The sequence below is a fragment of the Micromys minutus genome, assembly GCF_963924665.1.
Source record: "Micromys minutus genome assembly, chromosome: 4".
Taxonomy (NCBI): domain Eukaryota; kingdom Metazoa; phylum Chordata; class Mammalia; order Rodentia; family Muridae; genus Micromys; species Micromys minutus.
The window spans coordinates 87,958,081-87,976,302 of record NC_137973.1 but is presented as its reverse complement, the minus strand read 5'-3'; the positions used below and the strand labels follow the sequence as shown (position 1 = coordinate 87,976,302).

At 38.9% G+C, this 18,222-nt stretch overlaps 1 protein-coding gene across 1 annotated transcript; it reads right to left on the bottom strand.

Moving 5' to 3' along the window:
- Positions 1 to 4,967: 4,967 nt before the first annotated feature.
- ZRANB2 (zinc finger RANBP2-type containing 2) lies at positions 4,968 to 17,468 on the bottom strand. The gene is made up of 10 exons (XM_080916155.1): positions 17,253 to 17,468; positions 15,500 to 15,552; positions 15,304 to 15,412; positions 14,264 to 14,346; positions 12,810 to 12,886; positions 12,328 to 12,462; positions 11,665 to 11,834; positions 9,948 to 10,034; positions 8,111 to 8,269; positions 4,968 to 6,635 (listed from the first exon to the last, which is right to left on the bottom strand). The coding sequence occupies exons 1-10, from the start codon at positions 17,306 to 17,308 to the stop codon at positions 6,572 to 6,574; spliced, it is 993 nt and encodes a 330-aa protein (XP_080772281.1). The 5' UTR covers positions 17,309 to 17,468; the 3' UTR covers positions 4,968 to 6,571.
- Between the last annotated feature and the right edge of the window lie 754 nt (positions 17,469 to 18,222).

Here is an 18,222-nt window from a genome sequence, read left to right as displayed (position 1 = left end):
AACTCACATATTCATAAGTAATGGAAAACACGAGAGATTGCTTATGTAGGTAATACCATCAGAAAAGTGCTCCTGCTCATCACTGCAAGTCTGGAAACCATTAATTGCAAATACAGTTAAAAAGTACTTCATAGTAGAAAAAGCAAACATGATCATTCATGCAGTGGTGATTGACAGGTTCTTATATCAAACACTTTATGAGATGAGAAAAAGCACATTCTTGTACCAATTTTTCTGAAAACACATAATCCTAGTTTAATGAGAGAAAAATGACAAACTAAGACTGAAGATTATTCTACACATACCTGAGAAGTATTCTATAAGACCAAGATCCTGAAGAAAAAACAAACTATCTCAAATCAGAAAAGAACTAAAATATTTAGTGTAGTGTCCTTGGTTGGGTTCTGGAGTAGAAAGGACTTAATTATAAATTAGTGAAACTTATAAATCTGAATTTTGTTAATAAAATAATTAATAAAATTTTATTGGAAGCCAACAGAATTGCTTTGTCTAGTTACCCATATCACATTGGATCTGAACCAACCACTCAGCAGTGCTGTCTGCACCTAAGTTTTTATGGTATTTGCTTTCATAAGCTTTCCCTGGGATGGATCCCAACACAAGACACACCTGAACCACAATATAAGAAACTATTTGGAATAAGGCCTCTTTAAGGTCTCTTTATTACAAGCTCCAGCTTAGGCTCTCTGCCAACCCTGAGCAGGACTGGAATGTGGAACACTGAGCCTTGTTGCTGGCAAGCATTTATATAGGCAAGAAGGTTATATAGCCTGGCATATATGCAATTGGGGGATCATTATGGCCTTTAACATAATTGGCTAGTGTTGGGAGCCAAACCATTAACTTTTACTTTTCTCCTGATTGGTGATTGTTATGAAGTGCCAGGGGGCAGGCTTGAAACCTGGAAATGCAGGTCTGTTGTGGAGTAACCTAGAAACTGGTTCTAGGTTCTGTCTTGTTAACTAGAGTTTGTCAGGTTTTCTAAGACAGAGTCTGGACCCAGAAAAATCTGGTCTCTCAACAGCTATGTAGGTGGCAGCCTGTTGGCAAGGTAAGTCAGGAATATTAGACAAGGCAAGTCCCCTGCTGAAGATAATACCCTAACCAGTGGGAAAAGACATGTTCCTAAGGAAGCCCCCTATCCCTAAATCCTGATTGGTAGTTCGGATCTCAGGCTTAAAAAAGCCTATAGCATCTTGACTCAATGTCAGCTTCAGAGCCTGTAATGTGGCCCTGACCAGTCTTGGGGTGTGGTCTTCAATAAACCATCCCTATTTGACTGAGACTGGTGTTTGAGTGACTTCAGTGATTTCAGTCTCCAACAATAAATAAGAACCCTGGATAAGGGCATAGAAAACCCTTCTGTTTTCGCAACCTTTCTGCTATATGGGGTTGGAGTCTTTTTATTTTCCTTGTATTCAGTTTGAATGATTGTATTTCTAAGGTAGGCACTAACATATAATACAAAAGTATAGAAATATTATATATAGCTCATATCTTTACACAAGCATGTACAATTGTCAGCCATCTAGATTGACATACAGTTCTAAACAAGAGGATCTGTTTGAACTCGGTAGCTAGCCACTGCATTGACTACTCAAGGATTAACCATTATTTTGATTTTTATGGGAGTAGCTAAAAATATTCTTCAATCTTTATGTATATTGACTTTTACAGTATATGCTGTCAGCTTGGCTGAACATAAAATCTTTGTGTCTAGGGCACTTCTGGACATACCCATTGAGATTATCCTGATTATATTAACTGATGGGAAAGACCTAATAATGGGTGGGGCAATTTGCTGAGCCAAGAAGTCTGAACTGTTATGTGCTGCTTTGATTAACTGTATATTGAACTGTGAGCCAAATCAACCCATCCTTTAAAATTATTGTGAAGGTATTTTACCACAAGAAGACACTATTATTTCTAAATAGGTACTTAAAATGGCATGTAGACCTTTTGCAGTGTTCTTTAGTAACTTAAGACAAGTTCAGTTTGTCAATTTTCAAGTCTGTTTAAAACACACCATTTGTGACAAGAAATGTATATTGCACATTTGCAGCCCCAGTTATTGTTTTATATTCTAAAGACAAATAGGTGCAGTAATAAAAGGCCTTTCAATCCACTTATCTCTATCACTCACAACTTCCAGATACACTGTGGAAGCACTCATTTTTCCTTTAGATACTCTCCCTTATTAAGAACCGGTTTCCATGTAGTTGGACAGGCCTGTATTTTCATTAACTAGGATGTTTCATTATCCCTAGTGATATCTCTGTTGTACTTGTTTATATCAGTGGAGTATGCAGGATTCTTTGGGAGCCTGAGGTGTAATTGAGTTTAACTTTAAGATGAGGCAGAACACTGCACCATACAAACACTGTGGAGTGCATTTCAGCTTCTTCTTTCAACAGCATGGTAATCACGTAAAAAGCTGTACCAGGTTGTGCCTATAAATATTTAGTATTTCCATACAGATGTCCTATGACATTAAAACTGACAAAAGGGTATTATGCAGGCTTTCGTCCGAGACCTAGTGGTGAATTCTTCTAGTTCTTTACTAGTTGGTACACTACCTATACTTCTGATTTGTATTTTCACGTTACACACCTGGCTTGCCTTCCCAAACACCATTTGATCTTCTACTTTCTTCCCCATTGGAAAAAGAAGGTACATCAGGAAATCTGAAATCATCTAAGCAGCAAAGTGACAAGTATTGGTATGACCAAATGGAAAAACAAGTGTTTTTTAGGAAGAATTCCACAAAGGTTTAGATAAAATCTCCAATAGATGTGAAATTTGCATTTTCAATTCCTTTACTGATGAAGGTCACTAAGTATCACTTATGAAGATCTTTAAAGAAAAGGATTAAGTCACCCTAAAAGCTAAGGTTAACATTCCCACAATGTCACAAAGTTAGTTTCAGAGATCAAAAGGGCACTTCTCTGATCTAAACCCAAAGTCCTAGACCACAGCGTGAAGAAATATACCTAACCCAGCGTGTTAGGAAGTGGCTAAGTGTGGTTTGAATAAAAACACTCTCTACAGCCTCATGGGAATGGCATTATTGGAGTGAATGGCGTAAGGTTTCAGAAGAGGCCCAATGTCTCCCTTCTTGATGTCTATTGATCCAGGTATAGAATTCTTTGCTTCACCAGCACAGTGTCTGTCTTGTGCTGCTAATGCACAAAACCTGTAAGCCAGCCTCAACTAAATGTCTTCCTTCACAACAGAAACCCTAAGACAGCATGACCTAGGCAGAATCCTTAAGACTGTCAGTCAAAAAGAATGACAAATCATAATCCTAGAGATTACAAAGGTATTATAGTGTATCTAGACTCAGGAACAAATGAAAATATATGAGATCAAATAAAATCTGGAATAAAATTCAGTTGTACCAAGTGCAAACCAGAAACCTCAGCACTTGGGAAACTTGAGGCAAGAGCACCATAGACCCAGGTCTGACCGGAGTAATTATCTTTGAAAAAGTCAAATTTTATGGTAGTATCCTGGTTAGTTTTTCTTGTCAGATTGTTACACTGTAGAGAGCCACCTAGTAAGAGATCATCACAGCCGAAGAACTGCCCATGGTCATGTCAATGACTGTCTTAATGATTGAGAGGGCTCAGACCACTTCAGATGAAATTCTCTCTAGTCAGGTAGGCCTGGCTATCTGAGCATGTGGCCAATGAGCAAGACTGCTAATAGGCAGTCTCCTCTGGCTCCTCCCACTGGATTTACTTAGCTGTGAGTTCACAATGCAAGCAGTCCTGCCTGCATGCCCTGTCTCCTTCAATGATGGAGTGCGATCTGAATGTATGGGACTGAGTAAGGTTTCTTATCCTCTAAGTTGCTTTTGTTTAGAATGTTTTATTACAACAACAGAGATCAACAGGGAGGCATTTTTTTTTCAGCAGGTCAGCTGTTAGTAGGTTGCCTATGCTTGTGTGGGCAGCACTGACTAGACTCTGTGGGCTAAAGAGAAGACATGAAGGTGGGAGGGGCTCATGTTAGCAGGGTTCCCAGGGACTTGTGGGTGGATATGGTGAAGATTTTTACATGTATAAAAACTGAATTAAAAAAAAAAAGACAAAGCCAGAACATAAAATAGTATAGCAGCATTGACTTCTTAGTTCTAACACATGGATTATGTCATTAGACCCTGCTCTCCTGGTTCCTGCAAACAAGTTTTTAATGGCACTGTGCTTTAACATTCTATGACTGTATAGTCTGCTTAGTGAGATGGTTCAATGGGTAAAAGACTGATGGCCTGGAACAAACACAAAAAGGAATGGACTCTCCTAACAATCTTTGATCTCCACTTCCATACTGTGGCAAGTGTAGCCCACCTCCAATATCATATAAACTAGTGACAAACAAACAAAAAAACCCAACAAAAAGGTATTTTATGTTTTTCAAAAAGCATACAACTTTCAGGTTAAGGAAGTCATGATGTACCTTTTGTTTTAAAAACGTAATATTTGGGTCAAAAAAAAGCAGGAAGCAGAGCCCTCCTCATCCACAACCAGAATCTCCAATAGTGGCCCCAAGTACCAGGAAACAGGAAAGGGACACAGAAGAACAATAATGCCCAATTACCTTTCCAACTTTGCCTAGAAGGCCTTGTACTGACAACTTGTTTTAGATTACAGTGGAAACATAAGAAACTTATTGTCATCATTGAATGACAGTAAGTATCAGTTCCTGATATAGCCTAGGGGCACACTGGCATTCTAACTGACGACAGGGAGTGGGGTATGTAATGTCCTGATAGCAAGCATAAACAATGAAAAGTTATATCCCAAGTACCCTAAATTGTTGTCTTGTTTGTTACGTTTGAAAGTTAGCACAATAAAGTGAACAGTGAAAAAAAGCTATTATGAGCTTTAGAACATTATCAGAGTTTACAACCTTCTAGTTTATTTCTAATAAACAACACTTGATAGTTGACTCACAGATTTTATTTACATTTTTCTACAGTATCATTTCCTTACGAAATGAACTAGTACAGCTCAATTAAACCAAATCAAATCATAATCATCTGAACTGTTCGTAAACTCCTATTAGTTAAATTTATAATCTTGCATTTGCCTAGTACAGCTCAAGTTTTAAATACAGAAAGCACAAAAACAAACCAAGGCTAACACGTCGGATCTAGAAGATCTGGGCAACTCAGAAAGTCGACTTTCGAGAAGTCTGAGGCACAATTACAAGAGAGTAAGAGTTCGTGTGCAACCTACAGTAAATGCAGCAAGGAAAATAAGACAAAAAACAAAACAAAACAAAACAAAAACACAGGAAAGCTTGTAAAAATATTACCAAAATATTTCTACGTACGATATTTTGTTTTCATCTTTAGATCAGTTGAGAAAAACACTCACTTTAAAATAAAAACACTTCGTTTGATCTGTCTACTAAACATCTCAGAAGGCTTTACTTTTTAAAACTGCAGCAGACAAATACTAAAGGAGAAACAGGAAATAATTCCCTCACAAGGAGCCCCAGCACAACTGCTGTCCCTTATATACTTACCTTGGTTTTGCTGCTGAAGAGACTGTTAAGAGAAACCTTTTAACTTTTAAACCAGAGAACAAAATGGATCTCAAGTGTCCAGATTTTAATTTGAGAAATAAAACTTTGAAAGCATTTTAAGCCATATGTTTTTTTTTTTTCAGGTGAGGAGAAAAATGATTTTGTTTAAATTGTGCAGAAATAAGAATTCTTCTGTTAGATATCTACAGTGTTGAAAATCAGACATCACAAGGCAAATGTTCACTTAAATTCATGTCTCTGTCAGCCCATCACTGAGAAACAGGTTTCAAAGGCTTTCTTCAATTTGCTCATTAACTATGATTTAGCCTTTTAAAAAATCCTTTATCAATCAAGTATAATATTTGGTAACTAGATTTGAAGGATATCCACATTCCTTAAACTTTGAGAGAGATGTTTTGAAATAAGATGTGGTTAACCCTTTCCTCTGTAATTTCTACACTCCTCCTGTACTAAGAGGTGTAAAGCTGGTAAGAGACAATGATTCTAAGGCACCCTCAGCTTGTTCCCAGTTGTCAGCTTTGCAAGGTAGTTAACTTCTGATAAGAAATCACTGACACAGGTAAATAACATGACCAGGTTGACTACTGCTCCACATGAACATGAATTGGTTATTACAACTCCCTTATTAGCTTTGCCCATGTGTCTGAAGTCCAGGCAAATCCAGGCAACCCCGTCTCTGTCAATAGAACATTTAGAAACAAAAAGGACACGGATTTAAAGTAGGAAACAAAAGTACTCTGTGATTACTAGGATGGTTTTAAACAAAGCAAATGGTTGTACATAAGGAACAGAGCATTTATCTGGGGGAACAGTATGGCTTAAAATGCAATTCACTTTCAGTGTCACAAACAAACAGCTGTATTGTTTTGAAAAGCAATAAAGGCATGCACCTCTACTAGTAGATGTAGTACTTCTGACCAAATGAGACATCAACTTCCTAAAAAATATGCTTCATGCACTGTACTCAATGTTTTTTAAAGATGTAAATTTTAATGCATTATTTCTTTTTTGAACTTGAACGGGAACCAGAATGGGTTGATCCGGAGGACGACCTGTGGTGCCTGTAAGACATAAGAGAGCAACACAATCTATAAACAGCACCAAACCAAGTTTCTGTTTCTAAGACTGCAAACACCAGAAGAGCAGAGCAAACACTAAGTACCTTGATGCTCGCAGAAGTATTAAAACTTAAGATAGCTTATACATTTTTGGATGTAAGATCACAATTGGAGTGATTTGAACTCAAAACTCTCTACAATTTAAGAATATAGACTCATTTCAAATATAGCCACCTCTCAATTATTCAAGGTAATGAAGGGAAAGCCTTGAAAAAAAGCTTATAATCACATACATGTACAAGAAAGGCACAGAATCCTGGTAAGGTGTGATAAAATCAATGTCTGCTGTACCACAGGGATCACACTTGGTCTCTACGAAACACAGCAAGGCTTCTGAGTGCATAAGAAAATACATTCAAGGCAATGAGGTTTTGGAAGTCTACATCACATAAGGTGACTGTACAGTTAGTCAGTGCTAGAGTCATGCAGCCAATATGAATAAGTCAGTATCAACCTGGGCAGAGTGGTGGTGTTCCGTAGGGGTTGGCCCTGGGCTCAGGGTTGTTTAATGTTTTCACCAATCACCTGGCTTACAGAATAGAGAACATGTTTCATTAAGTTTAGATGACAACCAACTAAGGGGGGATTATATGTGGCTATGGTAAAAATTTTCAGGTGGTAGAATGGCAACAGAATGAATTTAACTCAAGTACAGAGTAATCTTCATATAAAGAAACAACGCATGGAAAGAAGACTGGGTACAATCTTGAACTTGAATGCGTAGGACATGTAATCCTGAGTAGGAATAACATGACCCTACCCTCTGAACCCAGCCATCACCAGACTCGAACCTTTTCTTTCACAAGTTAGAGAATATGAAAAATTTGCCAAGATTACAATTGAAGCCACAAATCATTATGAAGATAGTGAAAACCAAGAGAAAATTAGTGAAACCAAGCAATCAAGTCAGTTGCAGAAAAGGCTGACACATGACAAGGGACCCAGAGAAGGTCCTTTTCAAAAGTGAGAAACTGATCTGGGGTGAAAAAAGTATTAACTCGGAGGGCATGTAAAGGGTATAAAAGTCACGTGCTATGGAAGTGCACTTACACATATTTTACAGAGGACTCCCATGATTCTGCACGTTAATCGTGACCTTAGGATCCTTACAATTTCTAACATTTAGTTTTAAAAAACAAACACAAATAGCTTTCAGGTTTTGATCTTTAAAAACACAAAAATAACCGAGAGTTGGCTATAATATACATGGAAATAAAAGTCAAACAATAAAGTGATCAGAGAATAGTCTGTCTTGTAACTTTTTCTAAGTTAGTAAACAAGCTAAAAATGTAATCTGAATTTTGAAGTTTAAAGATAAAAATATAATTTAAAGAACAGAGGAGATCTAACCCTTGCCTACAAAGTCCACCTATGAAATACACAGAAGAACACCATTCTTATTCTACAGAAACCCAAACCTTTCGGGGGACCGTGATCTCGTTCGTCTTTTTTTGCGAACAGCTGGTGAAGAAGGTCTAGAGCGACTTCTCTTCCTGTCTCTTTCAGGAGATGATGAAGAACTCGAGTAAGATCTTTTTCTTGGGGAAGAAGAGCCCCTGTGGGACCTGGAGCTGGATCTTCATTGATTGAGAGACAAAGCAGACGTTTCATTAAAGGCAGAAGTGAAGACTGTCCAGTTCCCAAAAGCAACAGGATTGTGACTATGAGGACTTTATGAGGGAATACTTACTGCTTACTCAGCAGAAGACTTCTGGGTCAACCATGAACATGTTCTATTTATACATAAACATTTCATCTTTAAACATTCTAAATATTTAATTAAATATCTGTATAATTAAAAAGTAGTTTACTGAGTTAAGACAAAGTATTTTTATAATTGTTTATAGTGCTCCAATTTAAAGTATACAAACAATGAAATCAACTGACTTTATATATAGTCATAAAATAGATCCTTCCATTTGTTGGGAAAATCCATGTTATACAAAGCTTGCTCCAGACAATGAATTTTAACTTCTTATAGGTAAGGTGCTACAGAAAACCGAGGGACAAGGCCCAGAAAAAAGAACACTAGGTTGTGAAGTAGTCATTGAAAATGGCAACTTTAAAATGTGACTTGTGCTTAGAACTGTGCTATGAAGTATGAAGTAGTAACATTCACATGTTTTAGGTGGGAAGTAAATATGCAATTTAAAAAGCAAATTTATCTTCATTTACATATTTTTAGTTGAAGGAATTTAGCTCAAACTTCCCAAAAAATTCACCTTTGGGCTTAAAATAAAATGAGAAAGCCCAAAAGAAGAATTCTTTGGAAAGTTGTAAGCAATTAAAATGTTTGGGAAGGATATGAAGGCTGTTCTGTAAACCCCAGTCTTACAGTTCCCAGAGGGATCGCACCAAGACTCCACAGTCTGAGGTGAGCACTGGTCAGTGAGTGCACTATCGCTCTCTCCTCAGGGGGACTCAACGGTAGCTGCCCTCAAATGCTAGATTGGGCTCAAGTAAGTGAGCCTTTCTCCAGAAGAGGTGTTAGGAAATGTCAATGTAACTCCCACAAGTGGGATTTTAGAGGCTTTCATTTAAATGTGTGCCTGCAGTACAACAATGCAGTGATTAGATGTAAGGGCAGCATGTTGAGTGAGTACAGATTTTTTAAAAAAGGAGAAACCTAGAGCTTCTATTGCTTCTTTACCCATCATTTTCCTTTGATATTTGACTAAACACAACTGAAATGTTCACAGCATGGCTTATATCACACCACACCTAAGCTAACATCCTACATGACTTGGTTTTAAGAGGAGTCTTTTTATAATTTTTTTATAACAGGTAATTTATAATATTCTTTAATGTTAGGGAGATGGAGTAAACATATAGAGCATTCACTAGAAACTGAGGAAAAATGAGCAAATCTATTGTAAACATTTGCCTGAAATACAAAATCTGTTTTGAAGTTATATGATGGATTGTTGGTCTTTCTCTCATTTGTGTGTCAAATTAAATTAATTGTAAACACAATCTGAATATACTAGGTATCTGGTGGAGTGACTTGGCTTCACCTCCCTACATTACACACTACACATTACATACATGCAAATCCCACCCCCTTTCGTCAACCATGGAAATGTCTTGGCACACTGTGCAGTGGAAGTTTTGTGGTGAGATTAAGCTGAGGCAGGTGCATTAGATTCCCAGAGCTACAACAGAACCGACAAATAGACGCAGAGCACTGAGAAGCAGCGGAGCCGTCTGAAGCCTGTGAGCTCTCTCCTCTGCTGTACAGAGGGCTACCTCATTCACCTTGATTTCGAACCACGGGATCTGGAATGTTCTCTGGAACCGGAGTGAGACCTGGACTGCGAGCTGGAAGAACTTCTTGAACGGGACCTGGAACAACACGGAAGCATTTTTTCCCCTAGGACCACATTTTTGAGCTTTGTGATATGAACACCGAAAAGAAAGACATATTAAGAGTGCATTTTTCTCATAAAAGGTGTTTATGCAAGTTATGCATTTTCCAAGCAAAAATACTTAAAACAAAGCTTCTTACTGTAATAAAGACTAAGCTTATTGTCAACCAACCACTGAACTGAGAATGAGGTCCCCAATGGAGGAGCTAAGGGAAGGACTGAAGGAGCTGAGGGGTTTATAACCCCATAGGAAGAACTACATCATCAACCAACCAACCAAAGAGTACACATGGCTGAATTGATGCTCCAGCTGCATATGTAGCAGGGGATGGCCTTATCACAGGCATCAACAAGAGGAGAGGCCCTTGGTCCTGTGAAGGCTCAATCAATGATCCAGTGTACAGGAGGTAGGAGGGAGTGGAAGCACTCTCATAGAGGCAGGGGGAGGGTAAATGGGATAGAGGGATTCCAGAGGGGAAACGGGGAAAGGGGATAACATTTAAAATGCAAATAAAGAAAATATTCAATAATAATAATAATAATTTTCAAAAAAGACCAAGTATAAAAAGAAAAAAAAAATCAGTGACCATTTTCCAAGCCTGATTAAACTACCAAAAGGGAAGCATCAATAAAAGTTTACTGCAGACAATGTTACATTTATACTTATATTCTTCAGTGCTCTTTTCATTTTTATTTTAAAACCTATTTCCAGTGTCTAGTAGGCAGAAAACCCTAATTGCTGCATCCCATTCTGATGTCTAGTCCTTATTCACAACCCAGTGTTCCACATTAATTACATTGCTAACAGACTATAAAGCCAAGAGAAATATAACCCTCGCACTCTGAAAACCACAATGACATCCCTGACACCAGTTTTAGTTTGTTCCCACAGAGAGACTGTCACACTTATCTCAAAATCAACTTTTTTGGGGGAGAGGGCCTAGGAATTGAGCCTAGGTCCCATAGATAGATGTTAGACAAGGCTCTATCACTGAGGTATATTTCCCTGGCCCTCAAAATTAGCATTTTTCGGCCTTATGGTACTAATTAAGTAGCTGGCAACTTGTTTTCCTCTTAAATATCATTAAAAAATTGGCCATTAATATTGACCCACATAAAGCAATGTTTAGTTTTCACTATATCAAATATATGTTTTAAACATCTGAATGTCCTGGACTCTTTGGAAGCATTAGCATCATGGCTAGATTTGTTCTCTATTCAGAAGATTGACACTAAAATAAATTATCAAAAACTGTGTGTCATTAATACTCAAAAAAATTTTTTTAAAAACCAAGCTTTACCATACTGAAATACATTTCTACTTTACTTGACAATACCTGAACACACACTACCTACTTATATATACATTGCTTACAAGGTGCTTTTGAACCTTAAGTACTCTAGTCAAAGCTACAAGAGTGACACAGAACAGGAAACTTCTAAGGTTTAGAATTTCTAGAAATATAGGGCAGTATTTGCAGGATACAAAGATAAAGTGTAGCTAAGGTGACTTCATTGAAATATTTAAAATAAAAAGCTTATTTAAGTAGTAAAAAGTTAGATACTGACATTTTGACTGGTGTTACCCTTGGCCTGCACCCGTTTACCTGGACCTGGACCTTGAACTTGAGGGGGAGGATGAGCGTGATGAAGACCTTGAGTGAGAAGATCGAGACTTGGAGCGGCTCCGCCTATTGCTTTTCTTTTTGTTACTATCTTCTTCTTCACTGGCATCAAGGTTATATTTTGAGAGATCAGCATCATCTTCATCCTCGTCCTAATAAAAATTTAATTCCCCTTAGACATTTATATATTAATACTATCCACCCAAAAGGATAAATATCATACTAAACATTTTCAGATGGGTCTGTTACCAAATATTTTAATGCAAGCTTATTTTCAATTCTGGAGTTCACCCTCTAAAGTCATCTGATAAAGACTGTCTGTATAGACAGTTCAGACAGGTTCCTGGAAGCTAATCCACTGATTCTCACAACACACATCAAACTTCAGCAATTTTCAGTTCTGTCATGAGTCCTTGGTCTACCATTCCCACCACCAGTCTTAGTTTAGAATACTATTTTCTGTTCTCAGAATTACAATAACCATTTGCTTGGTTCTGTGCACCTAACCCCACAATGTGCTGACACACAGTCTGAGGAGCAAGTACGTGGCTCCTCCATGAAGATGTACAGCTATCAATGGTCCACGTTGTGCTTCAGAATAGTTCCAGTAATATAAAGGGGAGAGGAGAGGACAGGGAACATTACCTCATCTAGCTTATATTTAGACAGATCTTCATCCTCATCCTCTTCTTCTCCCTCCGATTCTTTATCTTCGACTTCCTTTAGTATAGATGCAGGACCAACTGCCTTCCCCCTGTATTTTTTCTTTTTACGTCCAAACTAGAGAAAAAATCCAGAATATTTACACAGGCTGAAAATACATAAAGATATTTTATTTTCAAAACCTATTTGTACCCTTGTGGAAAAGGCAGATGTAGAAATGTGAGCCTGTAATCGCTGCACTTGCATATAGAGACGGAGGATTCCCCACTGGTCAGTCAGTCCAGCCAATGGTTGATTGATAGGTTCAATGACAAGTATCACCCTATAGCCTTTACAGAAGCACAGGGGCACATGTACCACCTCTACTGCACGTGCACACATCCATGCACACACAGCTTTCCTGAACTGCAGCTATTTCTAAGCATTTCTCTAACTTAAAATGTACACATCTACTGAGAGCTTACCTCATCATATTCCCCATCAGATTCTTCTCTTTCTATATATTCAACATTCTCTCTTTCATTAAAACCTCCTCCATATCCTTTAAAAAGAGAGTATAAATTGCTGTAACAATTCAAATAATAAAACGATTATGCTCACTTTTCCCAGCTAACATAAAATGAAAATCTAATAAATGGTAAACATTTGCATAACTAAGCACTAGTCTTTTACACGTTAAAAATCACGATAGAAAACAAGTCAGACCTACTGTAGTCGTAAAGCACAGTAGTACTTCCAGATGTTTATAAATTAAAAATTTCCCCTGACAGGTCATTCATGAAATAGATATGCAAAACATTTTTCTGCTATGGCAAAAGTTTTAAAAGAAATTTCCTTTCCATTATAATTCTTGTAGATCTGTGCTACTAATTGAGTACCATAATAGTAAAACTTATATTTATTAGGTAACACAGACATTGAAGGTAGGGTTAAGATGAACAAAGTACCAGTAAGCATACAACTGAGGGGTACATCCTGATGTGGGCAGTACTAATCACAAGACACAGATTTCTTCAAGAGGCTAGGTCTTAGGAGGAAAGTACTAATTCAGTTATAATATAATAAATTTGACAATCATATGACACTATAAGGTAAGTAGCTGTACAGGTAGTTCAAAGAAATCTGATGTTGTTACTTGGGCAATGTTAAGCCTCATGCCCATAAAAGCTACCCATGCTCCAGTAGACAGATGGCCTTATACCTACACACATACAGCCAGCACTAACCCTACTCAGTGGTTTGGGGGTTGGGGAGAGACAGACATTGATTGGGAACATGAGGTTGAGGAGGGAACATATAGTGGGATTAGGAGAGAAACTGGAGGTGAGTAAATGTCTTATGAATTTGACCAAAACTCATATGCACATATAAAATTCTTAAAACAGTAAATAGAAAATGCAAACAAAACAACAACAACAAAAGAATTATTTTATGCTTTGTAATTTGTAGCTTTAAAGTTTCTCTGATATCTAAATGTGGCTAAGTATTAGGATTTTTTAAGTAGGGCATCTTTAAAATGTCCTCTACCTTTCTGTCACAACAGAATGTATGCTATTGCTGTATTATCACTAACTACTAAGCACCCACCAAGCAGGAGGCAGAAAAGCATTTATGGACGTACCCTAGAACCTAAATGCTAGTGTGGGGTTGCCTAACACTACTCCATAAACTGAAACTATTATATAAACATCTTTTGAGTGCTAAGAAGAAAAATAAAAAACCCAGTAAACAGGGTGTGGTGGTACATGTTTATAATACCAACACACAGGATGAGGCAGAAGCTGAGAGGTGAAAGCTATCCTTGGTTATCTTTCCAGTCTGAAGCCATCTAGGGCTCAAATAGAACACACATACACAGAGAAGTAGACAGATTTCCCTGCTTTCCTATGCTCTCTTAAGAAAGTAGTGTAATTCTTACCTGTTCTTTCTTCTAACTTAGCATACTTTGGAGTATTACACATGTTACACTCCGATCTTCTAGCCCAGTTCACATTACTGCAACTACAATTATAAAACAAAACCAAAAACATTAAACCAGAAGGCCCCTAAACATTGAAAAATATTAAAAACATTATAGTGAAATAATTAGTACAAAGCAATGTTCATTAAATAATAATGGAAATTAAATTAAAAAATCTATTCAGTATAAATTTTACTGAGAAGTGACATAACTAGAATCCTGCCACTGAGGGGAAAATGCTTTAACCAAAGGTTACACCACCTGTCATTTCTGAATTACCTCCCAGAGGATGGTCTCACCTTTCACAAACATGCTTGCTATTCTTAGTCCCCTCTCTGAAACCCTTTGCAGTTCACTAAACCCTGTGTGTAAGACAACTTCCCCGTACAGGTTCAAGGTCTACAGACCAGAACTTTCTGTAAGATGCTTTTCTGGTCTAGTGCTCTTTCATATATGTAGGAGCTTTTACATAGCACAAAATGTGGATTGAGAAAAATCAATACAAAATGAAATTCTAAACCTGAAAAAAAATTTATTATCTTTTTAAAGGTGTCATGTAGTTTCGGTAACTGAACTTGGGTCCTCTGGATGGGCAGTCAGTGCCATCTCTCCAACAATAAAACATTTAACAAGAAGCAATTTTTATGGGAGGTAACTTACAATTTTTCAAGTTGCTTTCCTTTTATAAAAGGGACAAAAAGTAAAAACAAAAAATCCAAATCATGTAATTATTTGGAAACAAGAAGTAGCCCAGCATCTTCAATGTCCCACAGCCCTTGGTTATCAGCTCATTGAACACTACCACAGCAATAACTGGTATCACCCCTGAAAGACACCACTTAAAACTTCCCTTTCACTATACTTAGACTAAGACCAATAAATGTTTGGATCAAAATGGAGTAACGTTTTATCACATAATTAACAAGAGTTCATCATGTTAATGAGTGGTGACTGGAACATTTTGTTGCAGTAACAAGACAGTAATCTGAAGCACATACGTTTTGCACTGCCAATCATTGGCACTAAATAAGCCCCGGCTCTTCTCTGCCAGTGTCTTTCCTATTTCTGTTCCCCCAGCTTTCATCATCTTGGCCTCAGTTGTCTTCTCTGCAAACAGACAAAGATGGGATATAAATCCTGGGAAATGAATGGTCTGCATATACAGTATTACAAGATTTGTCCATTAGCACTCACCTCGACCACATCTGTTACAGCTGGTTCTCCTAGCAAAGTTTACATTTCCACACCTGAAAATGAAACGAGAAGTACTTAAAGTATTAACTCCTAGATACTTCAAATGTTTACATTTTACACTGGTCACATGACACCTTGGAACTCAGAACAAGCTTATCCCATTACGTTAGTATCAGCATGAGCAGGAAGAAACAAGAGCTGGATAAGAATCTTAACCTTGTGTTCACAGCTATGGGAAGCATCCTCAGACTAGCATGTATTATTGGTTACATAAAAGTCCCTTGTTCAAAAGTGTCATCAGATTCTTCCATAACAATTAGACAAGATACTAGAGAGATTTAAAAAAAATATATCAAATTAATCTTTGGTACAAGTAATAAATGTGATGAGATTTAGGAGAAGCATAAAATCCAAGCTGGGCGGTTATGGCACAGCCTTTAATCACAGCACTTTTGAACCAGAGGCAGGCAGATAGATCTCTGTTGAGTTGCAAAGCAACCCTGGCTTCAGAGACAGAGAAATTCTGTTTAGAAGAAAAAAGGAAAAAAAAAAAATCATAAAACCCTAGGGATGGATCCACCAAGGAAAGAACAGGAAAGGAACAAGAAGGACTCAACTGCAAAGAACAAGAAACAAAACCACAGCCAAGAGAAAAAGTGTAACCTGCTGTCACTAAGTATTTAAACTTTTATACACTTGTGTAACTGGAGTATTCATCAGTTAAAGCATGTTAAATACTCAAAATCAATGCTTAAATAAGAATAAATAAATAAATAACCACCCGACTAAAAAAAAATGAATGAGATAAACAAGTGAAAGGAAGTCTACCACTAAACTGAATGACTCCATGTTAAAAAAATACACACGTTCCAACCCAGACTGAAAATATATCTTGAAAAGTGCCTTCTTGGTTTATATATTCAGTAAAAATAACATTTTGTTTTTGTCGAGTTTAGGTGTACAGTACTTTAAAGGAAGGGTCCTCCCAAAATAAATGGGTATTTTCAGTAAGAACACACAGCACATTTTCTACGAGTCACATAGTAGGTAGAGGCTGGTGTCTTAATCTCTGAAGGGTTCCAACGTGTCACACGTTTCCCTTCAGTGACAGCCCAAGAGGATCTCGGTTCTAGTCTGCTGACTTGGTGTGCTGAAGCCTCCTGATAACATCAGTCAGATACCAGCCAAGTGAATATAAGTGACATCATTTCCTTGCTCTCCACACACTACCCATGTAATTTCGGTGCTAACTGTAATCAAGCAATGTTTTTTCTAGCAAAGGTACTTCAAGCTAGACGCTCTGCAGTACATAGAACACTAAACCCGAGATTCCTCCTGCTTTGGCTCTGGCTTTCCAAGAACACGAGCTGGTACATCACTTATTTAAAAAAAAATAGGGACACCTATTCAGTACGATATCCGTGGCCATAAGCGGAGCACACCGGCTTCCCGGCCACGTACGTGCCCAGGCCTCCTGCCGAGGGTGAGAAAAGCCAAGTCACCGGGGACGGTCAGCAGGCCCGAAAGCACGGCGGCCGCAGGGAGGAAGGGACAGCGAGCGGCCCCGGCAGAGCTCCGAGCAGGGCCACTGAGCCGAGAGCTCAGCTCCGCACGGGGTCACGTGCGGGCTGCCCGCGACCGCTCAAGGCCGGCGGCGACCGCCCCGCCGTCCCCACAAAGGCCGCAGCCCGGTCGCCGCCCTCGCAGAGGGTTCCCCGCCGCCCAGGGCCCCACGCCGCTCCGCCCTGCTCACTTCTTGTCAGGGCAGATCCAGTCCCCGTCACTGACTCGGAAATTCTTGGTCGACATCTTGGACGCCAGCAGCAGTGCCGCCCGCAGCGACGTCCCCACCGGAGCCGCGGGGCTTCGCGCCGGGCTGTCCGCGCGCCGCCGGACGCGCTCTCCTGAGGGTGGGAGAAAACGCAGACCTCCCGACCGCGAGCCTGGAGCAGCGGTGCGGAGACGGTCCAGAGATAGAGCTAGCGGCCTGTCCAGAGGCTCGGCCTCAATGAGGCCTCACCGAGTTTCTGAACAGGCGTTGTGAGGACAGCCCGGCACGACGGCCATCGCAGTTGAGCATTCCGAAGGCCGAAGGACCCAAGAGAAAGGCACTTCCGCTTCCGGGGCGGAGCTAAGGGGTTTAGAGGCGGAAGTGACTCGGCGGGGCTCCGCAGCTCTCGCGCTTGCGCATTGTCTAGGCTTCACTGGGGCTAGCGGAAAAAGTGGGCGGTCCGAGTCTTTGGAGAAGATATTTTTATATTTGGACGGAATCTGAGGCTTAGCCCAGATTGCCCCGGACTTTACTGTTTCGTTCATATCTCTGTCAGGCCACGTCAAAACGCTTTTTCCTGTGAGAACCCAGGGTCTTATTTTTTAGCACACCTGGCTTGTGTGCTAAATATTGGCTGCTTAATATTGGATGGAAAAATCATATTAATAAAGGGAGACAACTTTCCTTTTTGGTCTGTTGTTTAAAAAATTAGCTTTTAAAATATTTAATATGTGTAAGAGATAAGCCCTGCACACAGAGGAGCCATCCAACGGTTTTAGAAATAGGACATTGTCAGTATTGATACAATTACTGGTGTCTTCTGACCCCAACTCACTACCTTTCCCCAGATTTAACACTGGCCCTTTGGGTTTTTACTCTTGCTTTATAAAAATTTAGTTCATCTACTGTATGCTTATTTTTTGAATTGAGAAATAGGGATAATTTGCTGTTA